Below are 23,657 nucleotides of genomic sequence, written 5' to 3'. Positions count from 1 at the left end.
GGCCGCTTAACCAACTGAGCCACCCAGGCGCCCCCAGAGAGTGTTCTATTCACCGCTACATTATAACCTAGACATGAGGTCCGTGGTCTGAGAGCCAGGATAGGCAGAGATCCTGGCTTTCCATCTCTCTCTGTCAGGGTCCTCAGCCTCCACCCAAACGTGGGAAGCCCTGGCCGAGGTACATTTTCCCCTTTGTTATTTGATGATCACCAATAAAAACATCTAGAACGTGGGGATTGCCACACCACCACCTTTGCTTCCTGTGGTTTTGTTTCCTCTGAAGTGGGATCCTTTTCATGGATTGTTTTAAAGACCACAACCTCCCCTTCCAAAAATGTAGAAAATGGAACATTGGCAGCCAAGAAAAGAGTGTACAGGAAGTAGTATGGAAGATAATTGATACAGGCCCAACGGACAAAACCATCATTCTTACCAGATCTGCATCCCCTTTCCCCTCTTAGAGCGTATGTCTTGGCCAGTGCAGTCCAATAACTCTCTACGATGAGGGAAATGTTCTCTCTTTTTGCTTTCGAGCATGGAAGCTGCCAGCTGCATGTGGCTTATATGGAGCACTTGAAATGTGCGACAGGGATACTGCACTTTAAATTGTATTTCGTTTTAATTACTCTAAATCCAAACAGCCACCTGTTGCTGGTGGCTACCATATTGGACAGGGCAACCTCAGGCAACGTCTTTAGCAATTAATCCGCAACTAGCCGAGAAATCCGTAAACTTACAAAAGCAAGTTGGAGAGAAAAACCCTGTGTCGGCTCGTGAAGGGTCCCTGTGTAGGATGCCCTTGCATCCAAATGAGTACCATTCTCTTGCCTTTCTTCTGTTTTGTGCCTTTGTTTTGGAACACTTTGGTGGGTGTTCCCTGACAGCTGGGCATTAGAAAAAACAGGACAGTGGGAAGAGAGGCTTATCAGAACCAGCTGTCTTGAGGGTAGTAACTCCAGAGCCTCAGTGTAAAAGCAGCTGTTAAAACAACTCTCCTCTTGTGCGTCTTAGAGTTCAAGTTCATCATGGCACTAAGTTCAGTTAGGGAAAAAGAGTGTTTATGTGTTCAGTGGGCCGAAAGGGCAAGGCTTGGTTGATGCTTTTTAGGAGAAGACAAAAATGGAAAACACCAGGTAGTCACCTTGTAGAAGCTTGAATTCCAAGAGATCATTCCCTCTTTGAAGGAAGTCTCCGGAAGGCAGCTTTTCATATTCACTGAGCCCTGTAAGGTAAAGGTTGAGCAGATTAGCTTTAAGGGGCTGTGTTTGAAAGATACTTCTGAAGAATCAGAGCTGAGGCAATGTTTTCTCCACCACTGTGGTTCTCATCATTTAACTTGGCAAAACTTAGCCTCCCCAGTGATAAGAAAACCCTTATGGATTCATTCACATTCATACACCATACTGACACACACCCCTGCCTTGAAATTAAAATGTGGGCAACAGCGTTGGCTGCAGATTGATGATGTCATCAATTCTCTCTCCCAGTGGCCAGAGAGCTGTTTGTTTGTTTTTTCCTTTAGAGTGACATCTGAATTAAACTATAAACCACTCAGGTGAAATCTTTTTAAGAAGCACTTATTAACTTATGCTCACAGCTTGGCTGCATACATGGGAAATGGGAAATAAGTAAAATAATTCTCAGGATCTCAGAAAGTGGATGAACTGATAGCTTCAGGTATCCGCAAAAGAGCTGTTTCTCCCTTCACTTAATTTTGTACCATGTATTTCTTTCCATAATTATAGGAAGGGCTTTGATTTTTTTTTTATTATAACAATCACTTGTATTTTGGAATCTTTACTTTTTGCTAGGAATTCTACAAAGCAGCTCACCCATATAGTCTAATTTAATCCTCTCTACTTGATGAAGTTAGCATCATGTTGGGTCTAGGTCGCACTGTTGAGAAGGGGCTGAGTCAGGACTTGACCCTGGGGCGTTCTGCCTTTCAAACCCCAGGTTTTAACCAAGATATAATCCCCTCATCTTCCTCTTTAGTTGGTGAAGTGGCAAAATGCAACCTCTGTGGAAAGAGGAAATTTAAGATTTTCTGTTCCCCCAAATTGTAATGATTTGACACATTCTGGAATTCCTGAGCCATTAACAAATTTTGCTCAGAGTTCTGAAGGGAGGAATATGAGAAAATTGTTCCTCTTAAAATTAAACCAAGTAAAAAGTAAAATTTGGGTTTAGAAGATTTTGAGGAAAAAAAGCATCCTCATTTATTTATTAAACATGCATTGGGCGATATTTCTGACATTTTAATATGCAAAGAGCAATGAAATAACTTGGGGTAGTCAATCTAAGTGTTTTCTGTGTTCAGTGGATGTATAGGTAACAGGACAATAGATCAGGTTTTGTTAAAGCCAGTTGGGGGATTTGCAGATGCGTGTGGTGATGTGGTTTGTTGTCGAATGTAATTTGCTTCCCTACAAGGGAATTATGAAAAAATGATGAAATTAAAATGTATTAAAAAGTGATTTCACACTAACAGCTCTCTGGTTGAAATAAAACACATCAAATGCACTGAGATACCTTCCCAACTGGTTCTTGGGCTAAATCTAAGCTCTTCCTTGAGCAACGCTGAGTTTCCTCTATTCCCATTGGTAGGACAGTCATCAACTCTGAGTTCTGGCCTTACATTCTGTTCCTTTCTTCACCCCCGCCCCCCCCCCCCCCCCCCATCGTCCCAACCACTGTATTCCTCTATCCACATGGCTGCTGGATGATAAGACTTGGTTATGGTTTGGGAGCTGTGTGGGATGAAGAGAGGGAAGACGTAGCAGAAAAAAAAAACAGTGGGCTCATTTGCTTCTTCTTAGCTAAGACAAAGGAACAGATACAGTCACCACATTTCAAGTGAAAAACCTTTTAACCAAATCATTTATTTACTTTCCGTGAACCTTAATTTCCTTTGGGCTGAACAGGCCTGCCATTGAAGCTTGTTGCCTTACTCCAAGGGGCATACCATAAGCAATTTTGAAATGGATGAATGAATGAATGAATGAGCCCGCTACTCAGGAGCTGAAATCCTTATGGCATTGGCCTAGAAATATGAAAATTAAGAGCTAATCTGTATGAGGGAGTAATTAAAAAGAAACACATAGGATTGGATGTTGGTGGTGTATCAACAGTGATTTCCTGACTTGGGGAGTTGTATGGCATTTATGTAGGAGAGTGTCCTTGAATTGATGGGACATTATGTGTATAAGCAATATATACATGTGTGTATATATATATATATATATATATATATATACACACACATATATATATACACATACATACGTATATACACATATATATGTATATATACACACATACATATACATACATATATACACATGTGTATGTATATATATGTATGTATATATATATACGCCATTATTAAATAGAGGGGGTTGTTGTAATATGTTTGCAGTTGGAAAACCTAGATAAGGGGGATAAGGGAGGTCTTCATGATGGTCTTGCAATCTTTCTTTAAGTTTGATGTATTTCAAGATAAGCTATTGTTAAAATTACTTAAACATAAATAGGTTCAGAGTGTGTATTTTACTTCACAAGGAAGTGAAGGGTAGGTCTCTGGATTTATTCCAGGACTTACAAGAATTCTGATATATATTAGCTATTTTTATTCTCAGATTTCCACTAGCACATCATAACAAAAGTGAGTTCTGTAGCCAGGGCTCAGTAAAAATCTTTCTCAGTGTTTCACTGGTTTATGTCCCATGACTTTCTCTTCCCCTTGTCTCTATCTCCCTTCTTCCCTTGGTCCCCTCGTACCCATGCAACTAAGATGAAAGGCCCCTGGGAATGGTGTGGTTTTTATTCCTCTTTTTCCCAGGGAAACCCAGACTTTCATAGCAAGTCGTACCAGTAAATTCCAGTAAATACTTGGTTGTATGCAGATTCACCTTTTTTTTTTTTTTAGATCTACTACTCCCCAGTAAAGCCCAGATTCCATTGAAAACTAAGGATTGTGGTTCTTTTGTTTGTTTTTTTTCCTCCAAAAACGTGTGTTTATTTTCCTTGCACTTAATAAAAAGCCCTCACCCAACCAACTCACCTATTTCTGCATTACAATGTGCCCTTTCTTGTTGAAATCATGATTTCCTTCTCATTGGTTGTCTTTTTAATCATATGTGAAATATCCGGGAACTCTTAGCGGTGGCAGGCCAGGGACATGATGTCAGGGAGGAAGTGCTGTCCCGAAGAGCGTGTTTGTTCATTGTAGTCATTGCTGTGTGTGGGAATTGGTTTCACGTTGTCCATGTCACGTTCTCTGGAGACCAGGACTTCCCAACTCTTTTAGCCTAAGACCTTGATCTTGGATTGATGTTCAGCAGGCCCTTTACCACTTCCTTCCATGAAAAAGCTCTCTGTGCTCCACCATGGCTATTAAATCAGTTAAAATCAATTCCATTTTGAGATTTTGTTGAAGGACTTTCTGAAAACCTTAGGATAAGTCAGTGGTTTTCAACTGGGGGTGATTTTTACCCCCTGGGGACATTGGGCAACGTCTGGGGATTAATGTCTCAAATGGGTTGGGGGTGCTACTTGTATCTAATAAATGGAAGCCAAGGATGTTGATAAGCATCCTACGAGGCACAGCATAGCCCCCAACAGCAAAGAATTATCTCACCCAAGATGTTGACATAGTACCAAGGTTGTGAAACCCTAAAGAGACATCTGGTGAGGAGAGGGAGGACTCCTCAGCAAAAGTCAAACTCAAGGTCACAGATGCAAGCCCCATGGAATGTCACTGGCTAGCTATCAGAAAACAGTTCTCTCCAGAGAGTTGAGTTTTCCATTATATATTATGTGGGATTGCGGGAAGCCATCAAGGTCAGTTAAACACTTTCAAGGATGAGCTGAAAATATGAGGCCTCAACGTTGTCTTACCAGACTGAATTTGCAAACCAATGAGTAGAGTCCCTCCTTCTTTTTTTGAAGTCGGGAGGGAGAATTGTTATAAATGTCTACAAATGTGTCCAATGTAACGCGTAGACATTCTGCATGGCAATTTTGGCAGGAGTGACCAACTTTGGAAACAAAGGCACACACGAGGATGGGCATTTCTAAAAAGGGCTACTCTGCCATGTTCACACCTTTGGATTGTTCTGGTAGCACCGATAGTTCATACTTGTATGTTGCTTTTAACTTCGTGTCTCCGGCATCAGTATTTCCCTCATCCACGATAGAATTTGCAACATATGTAATAGTCCGGCTCTATCTAGGAACTGGTGTGTCAGAGTTGAACATTTTGGTTTTTCTTTTGGATACTTTTTAAAAGTAGGATTCATTCCTCATTTACATTTGATCAGAGAAGTAGCAGAGTGTATTTCTGATTAGAGACTAAGGCAGAGGTGCAGAAAGTCTTGTATGGGTTGTAAATAGGAGTGAATCAGGATACCCCCGTCTCAGCACTGTTGACGTGTGGGACCAGGTAGTTTTGTTGTTGGGGAGCTGGTCTGTGCATTGTAAGATGTCACACAGCATCCTTGTTTCTACCCACTGGATGCCAACCATCCTCTTGGTTGTAATAGCCAAAAATGTCTTCAAACGTTGCCACATCCCCTGGGCGGTGATATTGCCTCCTCCCTGCATTTCTATGGATTTCTGACAGTAAAACTTTTCTTTCCATATTCTCATGGGCATTAGGTGGGCTATATATAGACTGCAGCACTTCCCAAATGTGTCTGATACAAAATTCCTATTTTTTTTTTAAGTCAGAGAAGTCCTTAAAGTTATAAAATTAAAAATTAAAAGTTATAAAATTCCTTTCTCCTTTCTGGAAAGATAAATTGTTACGTTGTAGAGATCAGCAGGTTTTCACCATCAATGCCTTCAATTATTTCCCACCAGTTTTTTTTAAATCCTTAAGAGGAAGCCATAGGTAGGTGATCAGCTTTTCCAGATGTGTGGCATTAAGTTGGCTTTTCAGCGCATGAACCTCTGAGGAAGAAAGTTTCTGAAGCTCTACCTCTCCTCTTCCCTTTGCCACTTTGCAAATCTTCCGTGCTCTAGCAGAAAGCAAATGCCGTGTCTCCAACCTCCACACCACCCATACGAATATACCTTCCGAAGAGCAGCCTCAACTCTGAGCATGGTGGGTCAGAGAACATCTTAGATGATGCCTCTCCTGGTCCTAGAATGAAAATCAATCTCAGTACTTCTCCTTCAAAAAGGTCACAAAACAGTGGCCACATAAACACTAAACACAAAACACTATTTTGACTCCAAAACTTTTAGACTGAAGAAATCTGTCAGTAGAGGAGAAGACAAGCACAACAAGCCCCAAGATACTGTTATCAACCTCAGAAGTTTTCTGGTAGGATCTAAGTCCTAATGAGATATTGTTTTTGACCCACGATGTTTAATGTATTTTTGATGGAATGGCACAGAAAATTTTATTAGAAGATCTGGACACTGGTGCCCGATGTAGAAGAGAGTTCTCCATAAGACAAGTGAGTGCCACCTTCCAGAATTATCTAGAACCTTAAATTACCAATGGACTATGTAAAAATGACTTCAAAATTAGAAATTGACTTTTGCCTTTTACCTGATTATAATCCGAATTATAAACCTAATTATATTTATATAATTTAACTGGAAGTGCAGACATAATAGCAACGACCCCCATTTACTGAGCATTTGCAGTGAGCCAAGCCCTGGGCCTGGTGCTTTTTTGTGTGTTATTACTAATATTCATAAAATCCTTGCAGAATGGACCTTATTACATAATAATGGATGTAATAAGGTCCATTCTGCAGGTGGGAAAACTGAGCTTCCGGAGGTAAGCAATTTTCCCAACATCATATGATCAGTAATTCTTGAAGCCCCACCTGACTGACTCCCAGGCCCCATGCTTTCCTGTTTCCTCTCTGGTAGGGCTTTCAAAATTTCTAGAACTAGTGATTTTCGATTTGTGACACATGCAAGAAACTAGCTCTTGCACAAATGGAAACCAGTGTAGCTCTCCTCTGCTTTTAAAAAAATCCATTGAAGCTGAGTCCTTAGTCTTGAAATGTTTCCCAAGGATTTTCAGCCAGGTTCCTAGTTTTGTTTACCTTACTTATCGAAAGTGGGAGGGAGCTGAATATTTGCATTTTTAAACAGAAAAATTTTGACAGTTCACTTGGTGTTGAATGGTTTTCAAAAAAAAAAAAAAACAAAACAACTCCGGAATTAGGCTTGGTCACCCAGAATTCCCCAGCCAGTGCTCCGAAAGGGCCTGGCTTCCCCCTGAACATTTACGGCACCCTAGGATGATGGGAATTGATACATTTTTAAGGAAACTTCTGCTGGACTAAGAAAAGTAGGGCTTTCTGAACACAACCTGATCCTAATATTTGGGTCACAGTTACACCACTTAATCGGTCTGTGGTGGCTGGTTTATGGAAGGTGTAGAGGACGGTGGCAGTCATTGATTTCTATCGAATTCGCCCTAAGGTTACGAAATCTCAGGACTCCGTGTTGCTTTGGCAGCCCTGTATATCGTATATTTTGAGGGCCTTTTCTTCAACGGAAGGGAACTTAAAAAAAAAAAAAAAAAAAGTCCGTGGGCACCGGGGTGGCTCAGTTGGTTAAGCATCCAAGTCTTGATTTTGGCTCAGGTCGTGATCTCATGGTTGTGAGACTGAGCCCTATGCCGGACTCTGCTCTGAATGTGGCGCCTGCTTAAGATTCTTTCTCAGCCCCCCGCCCCCGCTTGTGCGTGCTGTCTCTCTCTAAAATTAATTAAATAATTAATTATTGGGAATAGCAAGTGTGAGTTTTCGGAGGTGTTTTGGTTTGGGTTTTGGTTTGTTTTTTGATTTTACATCTTTCCAGCCAGAATGGAGATAGAAAATACCCAACCTACATAGAACCCCTTTGTGTTCATACATTTCTTTATAGGTTGCTTTCAGTCTGTATATTTACATTTTTCCACATGGGAAAAGTATCATTCTGAGGTGACATCTTTGGGGGTGGGAAACAACATTATGTGACGCTTGGGGTACAAGACAGTCTCAAAGGCTTAGAGCTGACTTTCAACAATAGTCTTGCCCTTGCAGGGGCAGAGTAGTATTCTGAGTTCCTAGCTTCTGCCATTTGCTGTTGGTCTTGTGTTATATTCTCGCATAACCTTCCTCTTAGGTGTCCCCTGTGCAGTATTTAAAAAGTTTATTTATTGAGAGAGAGAGAGAGAGAGAGAGCAAGTGGGGGAGAGGAGGAGAGAGAGAATCCCAAGCAGGCTCCATGCTGACAGATGTGGGACTCGATCTCATGAACCATGAGATCATGACCTGAGCCAAAACTGAGAATCGGATGCTTACCTGACTGAGCCACCGAGGTACCCCAGTTTTGGACTGAGTAGACACAGGAGATAGGAGAGCACAATAGTTATTTATTTGGTCCTTACAATGAACTGAGCATTGTGCAGGTTACTGACTTAATCCTTAAAAATTCTTGAGACATAAGTGGCCCTAGGTTCTTTGAGATGCTATTCATTCACTCATTCATGCATTCACTTGCATATTCCATAAGTATTTGAAGGTTTTTTTTATAAGCCAGGCACTTCTCTAGCTACTGGGGATATAGCAGTGAACAAAAAAGACAAAAATTCTTAGAGAAGAGGAAAATAGCTTGGAAGGGGGGATGAGAACTGTACATTTAAGGAGTCAGGCAGGTATCCATTAAGAAGGTGAGATTTAAACAGAGATAAGCTGTGTGGATATCAAGAAGAAGAGTATTCTGGGTTAAGACCTAGAGACAGGTGTATTTCAGGCACATCTTAGCAGTAGTAAGGAGGCCGCTGTGGCTGGATTAGAGGTGGTGGGTGGTAGGATATGAAATGAGAGATACGATTGAGGCAGTATAACGTAGAGGTAAATCATGGGATGGGGATCGAGGGGTTAGGCTATTGGAGTGATTTTTGCTTACATTCGGTGAAGTAGGAAACCATTGTGGGGAGAGGAGTTGAGTGGGAACGTGAATTTGTTTTCAAAGACGGATGCTGGCTTCTGAATTTAGAGGAAGCTCCTCGAGGAACAGAGTTCTGGAAGCAGGGAGAATATTAGGAAACCATTGCAGTAAATCACATGGGAGAAGCCCGTCAGTGAGTGGCTCAGATGTTCACAGTGGAAGCGGTGAGAATTGGTGGTATTTTTAAAGTAGTACCTAAGGATTAGCTGAGAGTTTCGATATAGGCTATGAGAGAAAGAGAGGTGGTGGAATGAGCCCAAATATTGGGCAGAGAATAAGCAGAAGTTGGATGGAATTTCCATTGACTGAGATGGGGAGAACTCCAGGAAGGAGTGGTTTTTGGAGGCGGACCAGGGCTTATGCTTTGGACATGTTAAGACTGAGCTGCTTGCTTATTCACCGTCGTTTCATGTCTCTGTTGAGCAGAACTGGAAAGAGATGCTTGCCGTGGTTAAGCATCTTGCATAATATCACAAAGGAAGAGACAGCCCTGGTCAAACCAGGTCTGAATGATTCCAAAACCAAACTCATACCTACCACCCTCTTTGACTCAACCCTTGGATGTCTGTTTGAGTACATCTCAGAGTGGTGTAGGAATAATTTAAATTCACATAGAACCATTGACCTGATGTTAGCCACTTCAAATGCCACGTCATTCACGTGATAGCCATTTATGTTTTAGCTGGTTTTTATTTCTTCTTGTCTGATCCTTTCATAATGGTGCTTTGGAGCCATTTCTTTACCAAGTGATAAGCAGGAGGAGAAGCAAGAAAAGAAACGTGGACAAGGGGCACCTGGGTGGCTCAGTCAGTTTAAGCGTCCCACTTCAACTCAGGTCATGATCTCACAGTTCGTGGGTTCGAGCCCCATGTCGGGCTCTATGCTGACAGCTCAGAGCCTGGAGGCTGCTTCGGATTCTGTGTCTCCCTCTCTCTCTGCCCCTCCCCAACTAGCACTCTGTCTTTGTTTCTCAAAAAATAAAAAAATTTTAAAACCGTTAAAAATTAAGAAAAGAAACACGAATGAATAGTGCCTGTTAACAGCACCTTGGTCTGATCTGAACTCCCAATAGAGCAAAGCAAAGTTGGAGGATGAGCGTCTAATTCAACAATGGTTAAGATAATCTTTTTTCCTTCCTGCTGAGATATGTTTCTCTGGATGCAGACTCAAATATGTATGCACGTTTCAGTTTTGGGGTGGCATTGGTATCCACCGGAAAGCAAACTAATTACATAAACTACTTCTCCCCCACCCCTGCCAAAAAAAAAAAAAAAAAACCAAAAAAGTTGTAAGTTTTCCAGTATAAGATGTTGGACATGTTGGCATGTAAAGATGTTCCTTTCGTGCCACGCCAATGGAGGAAGGTCCAGATACACAGAGAAAGCAAGACTGTGGAAGAGGCAATGGAATAAACTTGGTCCTGGTGTCTTTTAAATGACTGAATGGCCAATAGACTAGTTCTTTTGGAGGAGGAAGAAGTTCCTGACTGCCCTGTAGTATCATGAGTGGGTGTTCCTGAGCATTGTCATCTTCTAGAAGAATGACATCTCCAGGTAACCTCCAGTCACCGTCTGCCTGCAGAGTGCCAAGAAATTCTGGTCACTGTTCCCTCAGCTGTAGCTTTGCCAGAAATCACTCAGACACTTCTTCACTTACCTTTGCAACAGCTGAGACCTGGCACAAATATCTCACCTCCTATCCCCCTATGTTCCAGACTGCCTTCATGAATAATCCCGGGGTAAGCACAGGGATTCTGTCCTGTGTCATCTCTGTCCTTCTGTCATCTCCACCTCTTTCCTGCAAGATATTCTGCTGATGTCACATCACAAATAATCATCACCTATAACCTCGAGAGGCAAAAGAAGTTGTGTAAAATTAGTCAGTGTGCTTAGAAATGGGGAGTCGGAGGGCATGTTAGGGACAACAGAGCCTGGGCATGTACTATGCCTCAGATTCCTGGGGGCACCACTGCACGTAGCCATGAGAAAATTCAGCTTTTGCAGATTTTGTTGGTTGTTATTCTTTGTCTTGATGGGGAGGAAAACTGTCATATTTACATTCTGGCAGAACAAAAAGAACCTCAATTCGGGTTTCATGACTCATGTAGCTAATTTCATATACTGTTCTGTTTAATGTGAATATTTGTCCCCCCCCCATAAGATGTTGTTACATTAAGAGGTTAGGAGGAGACAGCTGGAGAGCCCTGTGCCTCCTAATTCTTGGGGGTAACGGAAGGTGGAGGGCGTGAGCCCTTCTTACTGTCTCCCCTTATTGGCTTGGCCCTCCCATCCCCCTTGTGAGCCATCTGTGGGGCCACCTACTTGGCTGTAGTATTGAGAGCAGCCTTCGAGTGTGCCCCAAGGGTTGACATGTGATCCTTAGTTCCTTTTCTCCCACGGTCTTAGACCTTTGGAGTACTGCAAAGACTGTCGGTGTTGGGGGCAACGGAGATGGAAGGATGGCCTCGTGCCCCATCCGGCTGGGATGACCGTGACTCGCGCATCTGCTTTCTTCCATGGTGTTCCCTGCCAATCTCCTGCTTTCTCGGCTCCTTTTCATGGTAATAAGTGCCATGGTGGTCCTGGACATAAACAGCCATCAGGCAGGCCTGTCAACATTGGCTTTACGCCCTGAAGTCACAGCCCTTGTTTCCTGGCAAAGCTTTCTCTCCCTCCTCAGTCACTCGGCTTCCCCGATGCCCCCCGACCAGAGCCATTCATGGGTTGTGAGAAGCCCTAACTGTGTGCACACCCACCAGTTAACAAATAACTGTGACCACTGCCACGGCAGAGCCGAACAGAGCCAGGAAGTGAGTGAATGGGCGTGCAGTAATGGCGATCCCTGGTGTGGATTCTGTGTCTCTAGACATTAAAGAAATAACATAACAAGAAACAAATGAGAAACATAAGTAGTCCCTCAGATAATATGTATGAGCAGGAAATGGTGGAGTAGGAGAAAGATGTGGCATTCAGATGTGGGGTCCTTGTCTTCCTCGTCTTCCTGTCTTCTCTGGTCAGAGAGACCGTATTAATAATAGTCGATAAAAGTGAAAAGGGCACCGCAGAAGCAGAGGAATCTTCGACATTTATGTCTGTTCTGTGGATTGCTCTGTGACCTTTGGAAAGGAAAAGTCTTCGCCCTTTCACTTGGGTGAGATGTTGCCTAAGTCCCTCCCTTACTCAGCAGTACCTGTGTTAGAACGTTAATCTGAGACTCCATTAGTTGATGTACTTTTTTTTTTTTTTTAAATACCTTTTTAACCACATGCTGGGGGTATTCTAAAAGACTCTGCTGAGTAGAAATAGTGGTAGTGATGCGAGTGAACGTGCATCGATTTCTACACCGCTTGGCCAAAGCCCCAGGAGCTCCGTCTATATGCAATACAGTCGTACATGTATACAGTTGTTCCGCTTAATTGTAACGTAACTCTGTTGAGTGTAGACTGTGCTGTTGTCCCCATTTTACAGAGCTGAGAGAGGTTCGGTAATTGGCCCCAGATGGCCCCGAGGTGAAATGGCAGGTGGCGGGCCAGCCTAGCACTGCCTGATGCCCAAATGCCCTGCGCCCTGAAATGCTGCGTTTTAGAACAAGGTGAAGACAAGTAGTGAGCTTTTGTTTCCCTTGCTGGCACTCGTGCGCCTCCACCCGTTGGAATTTGTTCTTAGCTGGTGTCCCGAAACAGGAGCTTGTTATACTCACTCTTGTTCATACTCGTGTCTGCTGTCCGTCAAAGCCAGAGGCGGGAGAATCTGTGCCTCCCTTGCTAGTCCCTGTTGGGACTCTCCCTTTGGAATAGAAAGAGTCAGGATGGCTGGTCAGCCGTGGCTGCTGAACAACACGAAGAACGCCCGTACTTGGCTACAATTCCCCGGGGCGATGGCGTTCTGTGCGGGGCACGGGAACTCCTAGTTCTAGGCGTGCATGTACTCCTTCCTCGCTGTGTCACTGTCAGCATGCCGTGTCTCCTTTCCTCTTGTGTTCCATTTGTGAGATAAACAGACGGACTGGATAATCTTTGAGATGCCCTTACAGCTCAGACATTTGAGAGATTAGCCCTCGGTGAATGGACAGGCCCACATTTCCATTCATGACCATGCAAAGAGCCATTCATCAGTGAACGGAAATAATCATTCGCCCCGTGACATCAGGCGGGCCCCAAAGGGTGAATAAACCCTGAAAAACGGCCAAGAGAAAATCAGGGTGTGGCTTCAGCCCAAGGGAAATCTGGCCCTTTATGTATGTGGCTGTTTATTTGCCCACTAAGCGACTTTGTTCCCAGGGTCCTAAAGATGTTAGGAAAAAAGTAATAAAGTCAGACATACTAACTCTGTATAGGTACTGTCTCCCTGAGAGTCTCGAGGAATCAGAGGCTTCAAAAATAGGCTCAAGAGACGTTCCATTGAGGTCCTTGCTCTCTGTTGTTGACTTGAGTGAGCAGGGGTGAGCACCTTGTTTTCCTCTCCAGTCCCTTTCTTCATTATAGCTTAAGGAAGAAAGTGGTGATTCTGGAGAGGACCTGTTTGAAGACCAACTCTGTTGCTTCCTGGCTTTGTGTCCCTGGCTAAGTGACAGCACCTCCTTGTTTCTCTTTATCTGTAAAAAAGAAATCCTAAGGGGTGCCCGGGTGGCTCAGTTGGTCGAGCGTCCGACTTCGGCTCAGGTCATGATCTCGCGGTCCGTGAGCTCGAGCCCTGCGTCGGGCTCTGTGCTGACAGCTCAGAGCCTGGAGCCTGCTTCGGATTCTGTGTCTCCCTCTCTCTCTGACCCTCCCCCCGTTCATGCTCTGTCTCTGTCTCAAAAATAAATAAATGTTAAAGAAAAAATAAAAAAAAAAAAAAAAGGAATCCTCATAGTCTCTGAGTCACACGGTCGCTGTTGGGATTAATGATAGAAGCCAGTGTCCTTCAGCCCAGTTTTCCATTCACAGTTAAGAGTTCAATAAAAGGTAGCTGGTGTGATTTCCAATAGCTCTGCTCTGACTGAAAGAGGGGTCCTGGGGTGGCCTTTTTGCATCTCAATAACTTGTGCCAAATCGGTTCAGCCCTCACACTGTGGGTCAGATTCCGAGTGGTTCTTTCTTTGTGACATTTAGGCAAACATGACGTTTCGTTTAGAGCACACTTCTGTGATGCCTACAGATTTCACGTGTCCGTTCGTTCCCGCAATTATTTGCTGGCTGCCTACGGCGTGGAAGGCAGTCTATAAGCACATGTGAGTGATGGCTGCTTTCTTTTTCCTCGGTGGCAAGCCCACGTGGTGTTCCAGGCCCCACACTGAGCTGTGTTTGAAACTCTGATCCCTAAGTCCAGATCCTTGGGCTCACGTCCTGGCTTCCCCGGAAACGGCGTGCGCAGGCTGGTTTTGCCTTCCCCACTGGTGCCATGCTCCTGTATATGCCCTTCGTTCCTCCCCGTAACTGGCAAAGGCAGATGCAAACCTCGGGTGTGAGCCTCACGTCCTTTCTGACAGTACATTCTGCAGGTGAGGCTTGACTTTGTGTTTTGTTCAACCAAGTCCAAAGGAGACTAGAATCAGAAAGAGCCTGCTGTCCGTGAAAGACACAAAGGAACATTTTTTTAAATGGAGGGATTTGGATGTTACTTTCACATTTTAGGGACGCACAAGGGAAAGGCACGTCATGATTAGTTCAGGGTCCTGCCCCCAAACTGAGCTCTGTTGTCGGTCTCAAAGGGATGGTTCGCTCCCTGATTGGCAAAACTCCTTCCATCAGGAGAATTGTGACTTCACTTGGTCATGGCTTGCGGTCTCTGTCCTTCCTCTCGGCCTCCGAGCTCTTCCTTACCTGCTGGCAGCCAGTCCCGTGGTTGGAAATATGGGCTAGTTGATCAGCATCCTCCATCACACATTACACATAAACAGAATGTTTCCGTTTATGTGACTGTGTATTTGCAGTAGAAGTGTCTTTCTTCCCAGGGTCCTAAAGATGTTATGAAGAAAGTAATAAACATGTTTCTCGTGTTTGCTAGATCCCTTGGAGTTGGAAATCACCTAGATATACAGAGCAGTGCCAGAATTCCGCCAGCTGTTCTCCTAGACCATCCATTAACCCCTGTGTAGTGAGCACCTGCTATAACCAGGCGGTCCAGGTCTATACCTCGGCCCCGCTGGTGCTTCCTCTAAGCCCCGGCATCTCCCAGCCCCATCGAGAAGCCTCCATCTGGCCAGATTCTCTGAGCACCCCTGACCTCCAGCCTCCACTTCTTATTCCTTCTTAGTTCCTTACGGTGGCCTTACCAATTCCGCGCTCTCCTCTGTCTTTGCACACATGTTCAGGTTCATGGCTGCCTTGGCAACACAGGAATCTCCCTCTCTCTAGGTCCTCAGCCCTTCTCATCCTGGCAGACACACTGGGGTTGTTTGCTGGCTCCTTGATGTCTGAGAGACCACACACGTCTACAAAAGTGAAAGGGCAGAAGCAGGGCATCGCGAATGCCAGCGGTAGCCCGCCAGATCCTAACCGGCACCATAACCAGGGCTACCACTGAGAGAGGACAAGCCCAGAGGAGAGATGATGAGCAGACTGCCCATGCCTTGAGTACATTGTCTCCAGCCAGATGAGTTGAAATGCAAGGATGTCAAACTCTTAAGACGTTAGGTGGGTAGACCGTGTTAAGGCAAGAGCTGAACAAAGCTTCACCTTAAACATCCCCTTTGAATGGCCTCACAGAAACAAAAGCCTCAAAGCCCAGGCATTTGGGATACTGACCTTGATATTTCTTTCTTTTTTTTTTTTTTAATTTTTTAAATGTTTTGATTTATTTTTGAGAGAAAGAGAGACAGAGTGTGAGCAGGGGAGGGGCAGAGAGAGAGGGAGACACAAAATCTGAAGTAGGTTCCAGGCTCCAAGCTATCCGCACAGAGCCCCACAAGGGGCTCGAACTCACAAAATGGAGATGATGACCTGAGCCGAAGTCACTCAATTGACTGAGCCACCCAGGCACACCTGACCTTGACGTTTCTAAGTCACAAGGAGAGACTATACCATTGTTTGGGAGTGTTGTGCAAAGCTGGGGAGAAAGCATGCTCGTAAACATGCTCGGTTGTTTCTCCAGAGGAGCAAACGTGGGACTCCAACTGGCAATTTAGGAGGCTATGTCCACTGCCCATTTAAGGACTTAAACATTCCCCAGAGCAAGAACCCTGAGACATGTAGCCAACAGATAGCACATAGTAGATGATGCACTGAACTTTACTCTTAAATCTCAGTGATGCACATCGACTCAAAAGTCAGCGTCTGGAAAAGGACTGGAAATGATCAGATGGAAATTTCCCTCAGAGTAGAAGAGCTGAAACGTTTGTTTATTTGATTATCAAAATGACAGCTTCTTTAGAGAAATCATAATAGACCCACTCATGAACCTGTTAGATATGAAAATTTCCATAAGCAGCTTCTTTTCTTCACTGGTAAGTTAGAAAGCATGAGATGAAAAGTGTTTTGGGTTTTTTTTTTTTTTTTCTGATTAGTTACCTCGAGAATGTCCTTATCACTTTTAGATCTTCATTTTAGGCAAATAATATGTGAGTCATGCTGAACTATTGCATTCTTTTTTCCAAGTCGGTTCCATTCAAATCCCCAGATAAGAAAAACGCACGTAGGAAAGGGTGGGATGTAGCTAATCTAGATGTTAACAGGATGTTTAAGGCATCGTATTTGGGAACTCCTTTGTTCCCTTTCATTTGAAGGGCAATAGGCATGGGTCACACCAGTAGTGCCCCTCAGATGAATTAGTATCAGCGATGTTAGTGATAATTTAACTGTTTCCCTTGTGTTGGCATTGTCCTCAACAGACATCTGTCCATCTGTGTTGGAATCATGTGGGGAGAGGTATCTAGAAAGCTTTGTGGTTACTTACACCAGGTTGGAAACACTAGTTATCTCCCATAACAGTACCTACCTCAATGGTTGTTAGGATGATTAAATGAGACATTGCACGCATAGTCTTAGAGGAGTGGGTGGCACATTAATGAACGCCAGGATACTGTGCCTTTTCTCATTCTGCCTCTGTAGGTTGCTGTCTACTTTTAGACTGTCCCTCCGATGCCATGCAGATTACTGAATTAGCATTTTCATCAACTCTCTTCCCCCCCCCCCCCTTCATATTAAAGGACAGCTTGCTTGGATGATTTGTATGTTGAAATGATTATCCCTATAGGTGGATTTGTTTTAAGTTCATCCATGTTCATCACCATTATGCCTCTTTCTTCATTAAGCACCTTTTCCCACCCAGGAATCTGTATCTTTCAAGTTCAGCCTTTTTCCTACAGATAAATACATCCTTGACGCCCGGGGCTGTTTTCCCATCCCTGTAAACGTCATCACTGTCCGGTTGCCCATACTGCAAACCTAGGAGTCCCTCCTGAGTCTGCCTTCTGCCCTGCACCCCATGGCTGATCCACCACAAACTGTCATTTCTACCTTAAAAAAAATAGATCATAAGTCCACCAACTTCCCCCACCCCAATACCTCTGCAGTCTATTTAGTATCACCATCACCTCTTGCCTGGACCAGTGTACTAACTCTTCCTGAGCAGTTTTACTATTTCCCTTCATGCTGTATGCCCATCCATTGTCCTCTCAGTATCCAGGGTAGAATTTCTGAAGCAAAAATCAGACCGTGTTTTGCCCTGATTTAAAACTCTTCTGTGATTTTTCCAAATCCAAATGCATTATGACGACCTGTGAGCTCTGCACGGTCTGGCCCTGGGGGGAAGCCTCAGGAGCCCTCTTGCACCCATGGCAGCCTGTGTCCTTCAGAGCACTCATTTCTGTTAATAAGCATGCATTTGTTTTTTGTCAACATTGCAGTGTTTTGATTAACGCTGGCCTGTAAGCTCCGTGAGGGCGGGGAGTAGTCAACTTCGTTCATCACTGTATTTCCAGCCCTTCGCACAATTTTTGAAACTTAGTAGTTGCTCACATGTTTGTTGAATAAACACGGAGGAACTCATCCCAAATTCCACTTGTGCCCCTTTGTTATTTATTCGTCCAAGGAAAGTTTCTAAGGACCAAAATTAGTCACTAACAATAGAGATTATTCTGTATGCAAGTCATTAGACCGGTGGTTTGTAGGAATATTTCTAGGAGCTTCCTTTTAAAAACCTTCCAGAATTATGTCCCAAGTCTTTATTTATGTCAAAGCACCATAGGTTGAAAGATGGGTATTTTTGTTTTGATCTGAATATTCAAATTGGGCTCCTTTCTTCCTCACTGTATGCTCTGTTAAGATCTCCAGATTGACCTCTCCAAATCATAATACTGTCATAAGATGAAGCCCAAACGAAACCAGCAATGTTTCCCTTTCCTAAAGTAAAAAGTCAGGGCCAAACCTATTAATATACATATTTCAAAATAATCTATTCGCTACTATTGAAATCTTTACAATGATTTGTGTTTACTAGAGAAAGAGGTCTGGCACATTTATGAATGATATAACTTTGGACATGCTTGGTAACAGTGGTTGAATTAATACTAGGCTACGTGTTTTACGTGATGCTATTTATCTATTAGGCATGAAAGGGCACTTTGGTAATTTAACAAAATCACAAAGTCAGTGAGGGCAATAAGAACTATTGAATAGGGGGCGATGGCATGAAATCTATTCCCATTGCAGTTTCACATTTTGTTCTTCATTCTTAAACTCATTTCCCTCTAAAAGTCAAGAACGTTATATTGGGAAGTAATGTGTCTTGAAAATCTGAGCCAGCAAGCTTATGATCCAAGTGGTAATGACTTCTGTAATCGCTAATGAGGCAATGGATGTTGAATATTTCAGTGCACTCATTGGGGCCAGCCTCTTGCCTGTTCCACAAGAAGCTGTCATATCAAATTTTTGTCCTGACTCCGTGGGCGCTTTGATTCCTAGACCTTTCTGAGAAACCTAATCTGAAATCAAAGTCAAGTTCCTTAGATGTGGTCAGACAAGGTCACATTTAAAACAGTTCAGTGAACTTGCAGATCAAAGTTGAAAGGTAATGCCCCCCTCCCAGAATTGGCACAGACTTACCTGCCAGCTTACCTTTCGGTTTCTAATGTGGCTTTTTCACCTCCTTCCCAACGGACTGGGAAAATGAGAGTTTATCCTCTGAAAAATGGTAGGAGAGTTTCCTTAAATCATTTCATTAGGAAATTGGACACAGTTGTATTTTGGAAATGCACATTTATCCACATCAGTGAATCGCAAGGCATTTGGTTGAAGAAGTATCCTGATCCTGCATAAAGTGAGTTGTGCGAAAGGCATCCTTTCTAATTCATAGGAAGATTTTTTAGAATCCCAGGATGTCATGGTAATTTCAGGTTCATTGGCTTATTTTTTGGCCAAAATTGTCAGGATTTACCCGCACTCTTGAAGAACCCAAAATACTAGGCAGGATTGCTGCTGAAATACTACGGACATTTTTTTTCCCCGAATGCTATCTTCTTGCCGTGTAGAGCGTTGAGATATTACCTTAAATGGTGTTGGAAAAGGGGGGAGATGGTGACTCTTGTCAGGTATGATCTTAACATCTCACGACACGGGTTTTTATCAAACTCCATGTGATTTAAAAAAAAAAACACAACAACAACCTTGCCATTGCTTTATATTTCAGTGTTCTGTCTCTTGTGGTCGAGGGCATAAACAACGAAATGTTTACTGCATGGCAAAAGATGGAAACCATTTAGAAAGTGATTACTGTAAACACCTTGCTAAGCCAAGTGGGCACAGAAAGTGCAGAGGAGGAAGATGCCCCAAATGGAAAGCTGGCGCCTGGAGTCAGGTGAGCAATGCTTCTCCTCTACGACTGCTTCCTTACCTTGGGCCACGTGGCTGACACCGGCGTGTTGGTTGTGTTTGTCTGCACAGGTTTGGTTTTTCAGAGGGGAGCTTGGGGACGGGGAGGGACGACTCTTTCCGTCAGGATAGTTGTTACCTGGCCGAGTGGATTCCACCCTTGGGGCCTTGGGTAACACCTACAGTAGGATGGTTGTGAGAATTAATTCTAAGTAGTAGTAGATATTGATGTCAGACATCTAGCACAGAGGAGCCCTTTAATGCTTCGCTGATGGCATTTTTATCATCACTCACCACTTAAAAAAACACTAACTCAGATGGCAGTAAGGTTGACTCTGGTCACCTCGCAGGGACTGGGTCTGAATTTACCTTTGAGGTTCTTAAAGAAAGGGCTGTCAGTGTGAAGTATTATAGCGAATGTTCTTAGATACAGCAGAAGTGGGAGACAGAAGTTCTCTCTCATTTGCTAGCTATGTGACCTTGGGTGATCTGTTTTCACCTTCCGGAGCCTACTACATTTAGCTCTTATGAGGATTTAATGCAATAATGAATGCCAAGTACTTAGTTCAGAGGTCTTAAATCTAAGAGGCTCTCAAGAGTAGTATTTGGTGTGGATGAATGTGATGTGTGTATCAGATGGGGAAGGGGTAAGTACCCAAGAAACCGATTGCAGTCAGACTCCGCTAATTCTAAACATTTGATAATCTAGCCAGCAGCTGGGTGAGAGAGTTTCCCTGTTGGATTCAACAAAGAACTCCAGAAGCTTCTATTTATCTATAAATAATTGTTGTGTGAACTGAAGTCTCTGACACGTAATCCTTGAAGCTGATCTCTTTACTCTATACTTGTACATTTTCTCAGCTCGGTTGAAGGTACTTACCTAATAGTAATAAGGTGCAGGGGAGCCTGGGTGGCTCAGTCGGTTAAATGTCCGACTTCAGCTCAGGTCATGATCTCACGGTTCATGAGTTCGAGCCCCACATTGGGCTCCTCGCTGACAGTGTGGAGCCTGCTTGGGATTCTTTCTTTCTGTTGCTGTCTCTGTCTGTCTCTGTCTCTGTCTCTTTCTCTCTCTCTCTCAAAATAAATAAACTTTAAAAAGTAATAAGGTGCAGTTTCATATATTCTGTATATAATGTTGCTCTTCCCCTCCACTGATGTGCCTCAGTGAGGTTTTACTGACTTTGTGGTTCTCCTGTGCAGTGGAGAATCACACAGCTGCCCCTAGGAATAAATAGAAAAGTAGGGTTCTAGGTTGGCACCCTCTAGATTTGGTTCTTTCAGAGCCTTGATCTCGATTCCCTAAAGCCTCAAAGAAGCTTTGGACAGTTGTGTGTTAACATGGGGAGGAGTTGGGAACCCTCCATTTCGATGTGACTAACGGAAAGTTCCTCTAGCAATGTGAGTTTTTCCTAAAGGCTCTGAGCTGTCACCATTGCCCCACATGCACGCCCTCCCCCCACCATAGCCACTTCACAGAAATGTAAAACATGACCTGCATCATTCCCTAGAAGAGTAGCCTCATCCTTCTCGAGGCCTTTATCGGAATGACCTGTGTGTTTGTGTTTGTGTTTGTGTTTGTGTTTTAATTCAACAATCCAAGCATCAGTGCCCAGCCAGAGCTAGTTTCCCCTCTGGCTTCCCTACAGGATCAGATTTCAAGGCAGCGTTTCATATTGGTCTTCCTTAACGGTTTGTCTGAGTGACTGCTGTCCTCTGTAACTTCCAGCCCTTTTATTTGGGGAGCTATTCAATTCATGTAAAAGCCTGCAGCTAACATTATTTAAGATATTGCACTAATTAGCTTGTCCTCTTGTAGACTTTCATGCTCTGTTGCTTTTCTTTATGTTGCTTGGCCTCTACTTATCTATTTGCATCATGCCCTGAATATTAAGTTTAGAGCACGGAGATGATGCTCATTTTATAGGGCTATGTATTTGACATAGAGACAATTAAAAGAATCTTTCACTCTCTACTGGTAAACACAGAGTGAGTTTTAGCCCAGCATTCTGTGGTCTTTTGGGGAAGTCCAAAATTGCTTACAAAGCTGAGATGATTAGGTTTGAACCCTGTGGGGTTTTTTGAACATAATGTAATAGGATTATCAGACTGCCTCCCCAGAAAAGACTGCACCTGTTCAAAATGATTGCTTAGAAAAGTCTGGTCACCTTTGTAGAAAAATGCAAGTAAACACAGTTATGTAATGGTCTGTGGCCAGCTTTGAAATGCCCTGATTTGATCTGTAGAAATGAATTATAAAAGCGGCAGGACAAGGTGCTGCGTGAGTAAAATCTGACTTGTGCAGTTTCGAAGTATAGCTGAAAATAATCAGACGCAGTGGTTGATGGAGAAAGACGGTCTGCGTGGTTAAAGACTATTGGCTTACTAATGATCCAATGGTAAACAGAAATGTCCCTAAGGCAGGGATACTGAAGCAAGAGTAATGATTACCCATTTGCAACAATGGTTGGAAGATTTTATGTCTGGTTCTTCTGTTTTCTGCCAGTAGCTATATCCTAGTCATCTCTTGTTGAAGGTAGGAAGAGGAATGAGTGCAACTTCTCATCATGTTGAAATGTCTGATGATGACAAGACGTGTAGAATGTTGGGGTTGGCAACGGGTACGCTGTGTTAATCTTCATAGTCTCGCCCTCAAAATTGGTGCTTTGAGATTTAAAGGGGAATGTTTCATTTCTCCATCTTTTGAAAATCTTGAATTTGTCAAGGAAATTTTTCCAGTAAAAGGAGAGCTTTTACTGGAAGACATCCAATAAGGACAAACTGAGGGCTGATGGGGGGTGGGAGGGAGGGGAGGGTGGGTGATGGGCATTGAGGAGGGCACCTGTTGGGATGGGCACTGGGTGTTGAACGGAGACCAACTGGACAATAAATTATATATTTTAAAAAAAGGAAAACATCCTCACTAAAACTGTAAAGCATTTTTAGAAGCTCATGTTCAATTTGTGTAGATGCTTTTGATCAAGAGGTAAGGGATGCACATGAAATTTTAAGACAAAAATCAGCCTCGAATTCTTGATTCAGTTTGAGAAATGTGAAGGCTCGGTAATCCCATGAAATAGAAACATTCCTGAGTAAAAATCGTTTAATCTATCCTATTCATCTAGAAAGGCTTTCCAAAAAAATGAAGGTCAGAAATAAAAAGATTAAATGAGCAGATTAGAGTAAAAGTAACACTTTATCGTCACTCGTCAGTCATGGATCTACGCAGTGGAGTCATTCATCAGTCCTGAGATGCATGTGTCTCTCACACCTTAACCTCACTGTTCTCAGAATGGGCCTAACAGCCGACAGAATGCCATGATTTAATTAAAATAGACCTTTTTTGTAGCGATACAAAACATTATGCTTTGTCTTGCAATCAGCGGTGCCTTAGGTTAAGGGAAAATAACTAATTTTTAAAAGCTCTCCACCGTTCATGCCAAAATGCAAACTGGCAAGTTGCCTTGTGAATCCACCAGCCATTTTTGGTGAGGACTTTCCTTGTGAATCCAGTGAGAGCAGCTTGGTTTTGGTGTTTGATTCTGAAGTATTCTGCAAGTATTTAATGCAGAAACATGGCAAACGTGTAGCTCGTGTCCTTTGAGAAATCAAGGAAACCATGTGCACAGAGTCGGTGATGAGAAAGGGTCGCTTTCGTGCTTCGAGTTCTCCATTGTTTCGTTTGTATTTGAACTGTGAGCACTGATGTTGATTTGTGTGAACACAGGCTTCTCACCCACACTCTTGCTGACGTAGTACGGAAGACTGCATCATATTAGCACCATATTTTAAAACTGGAAGCCAAATTCTAATCCACAGTAACCATGGTACATTGCCTAGGGCAGAATTCACTTTGGCTGCTTTTGGGTTTTGTTTTTGCTGGAGTTGGAGTGATTATCTCTGT

The 23,657-nt window shown here is 43.3% G+C and overlaps 1 protein-coding gene across 1 annotated transcript in view; it reads left to right on the top strand.

Annotated features, from left to right (window-relative positions):
- The window catches only part of ADAMTS9 (ADAM metallopeptidase with thrombospondin type 1 motif 9), a 162,852-nt gene that overhangs the window by 97,760 nt on the left and 41,435 nt on the right, over window positions 1-23,657 (top strand). Inside the window, exon 29 of the mRNA XM_049642677.1 lies at window positions 19,572-19,739. Coding sequence (XP_049498634.1) covers window positions 19,572-19,739 — 168 coding nt within the window. The remainder of the gene's footprint in view (window positions 1-19,571; window positions 19,740-23,657) is intronic.

Source organism: Panthera uncia, chromosome A2, assembly GCF_023721935.1.
Source record: "Panthera uncia isolate 11264 chromosome A2, Puncia_PCG_1.0, whole genome shotgun sequence".
NCBI lineage: Eukaryota > Metazoa > Chordata > Mammalia > Carnivora > Felidae > Panthera > Panthera uncia.
Note: the sequence above shows the minus strand (reverse complement) of the source record. Positions and strands in the feature narration are given on the sequence as shown.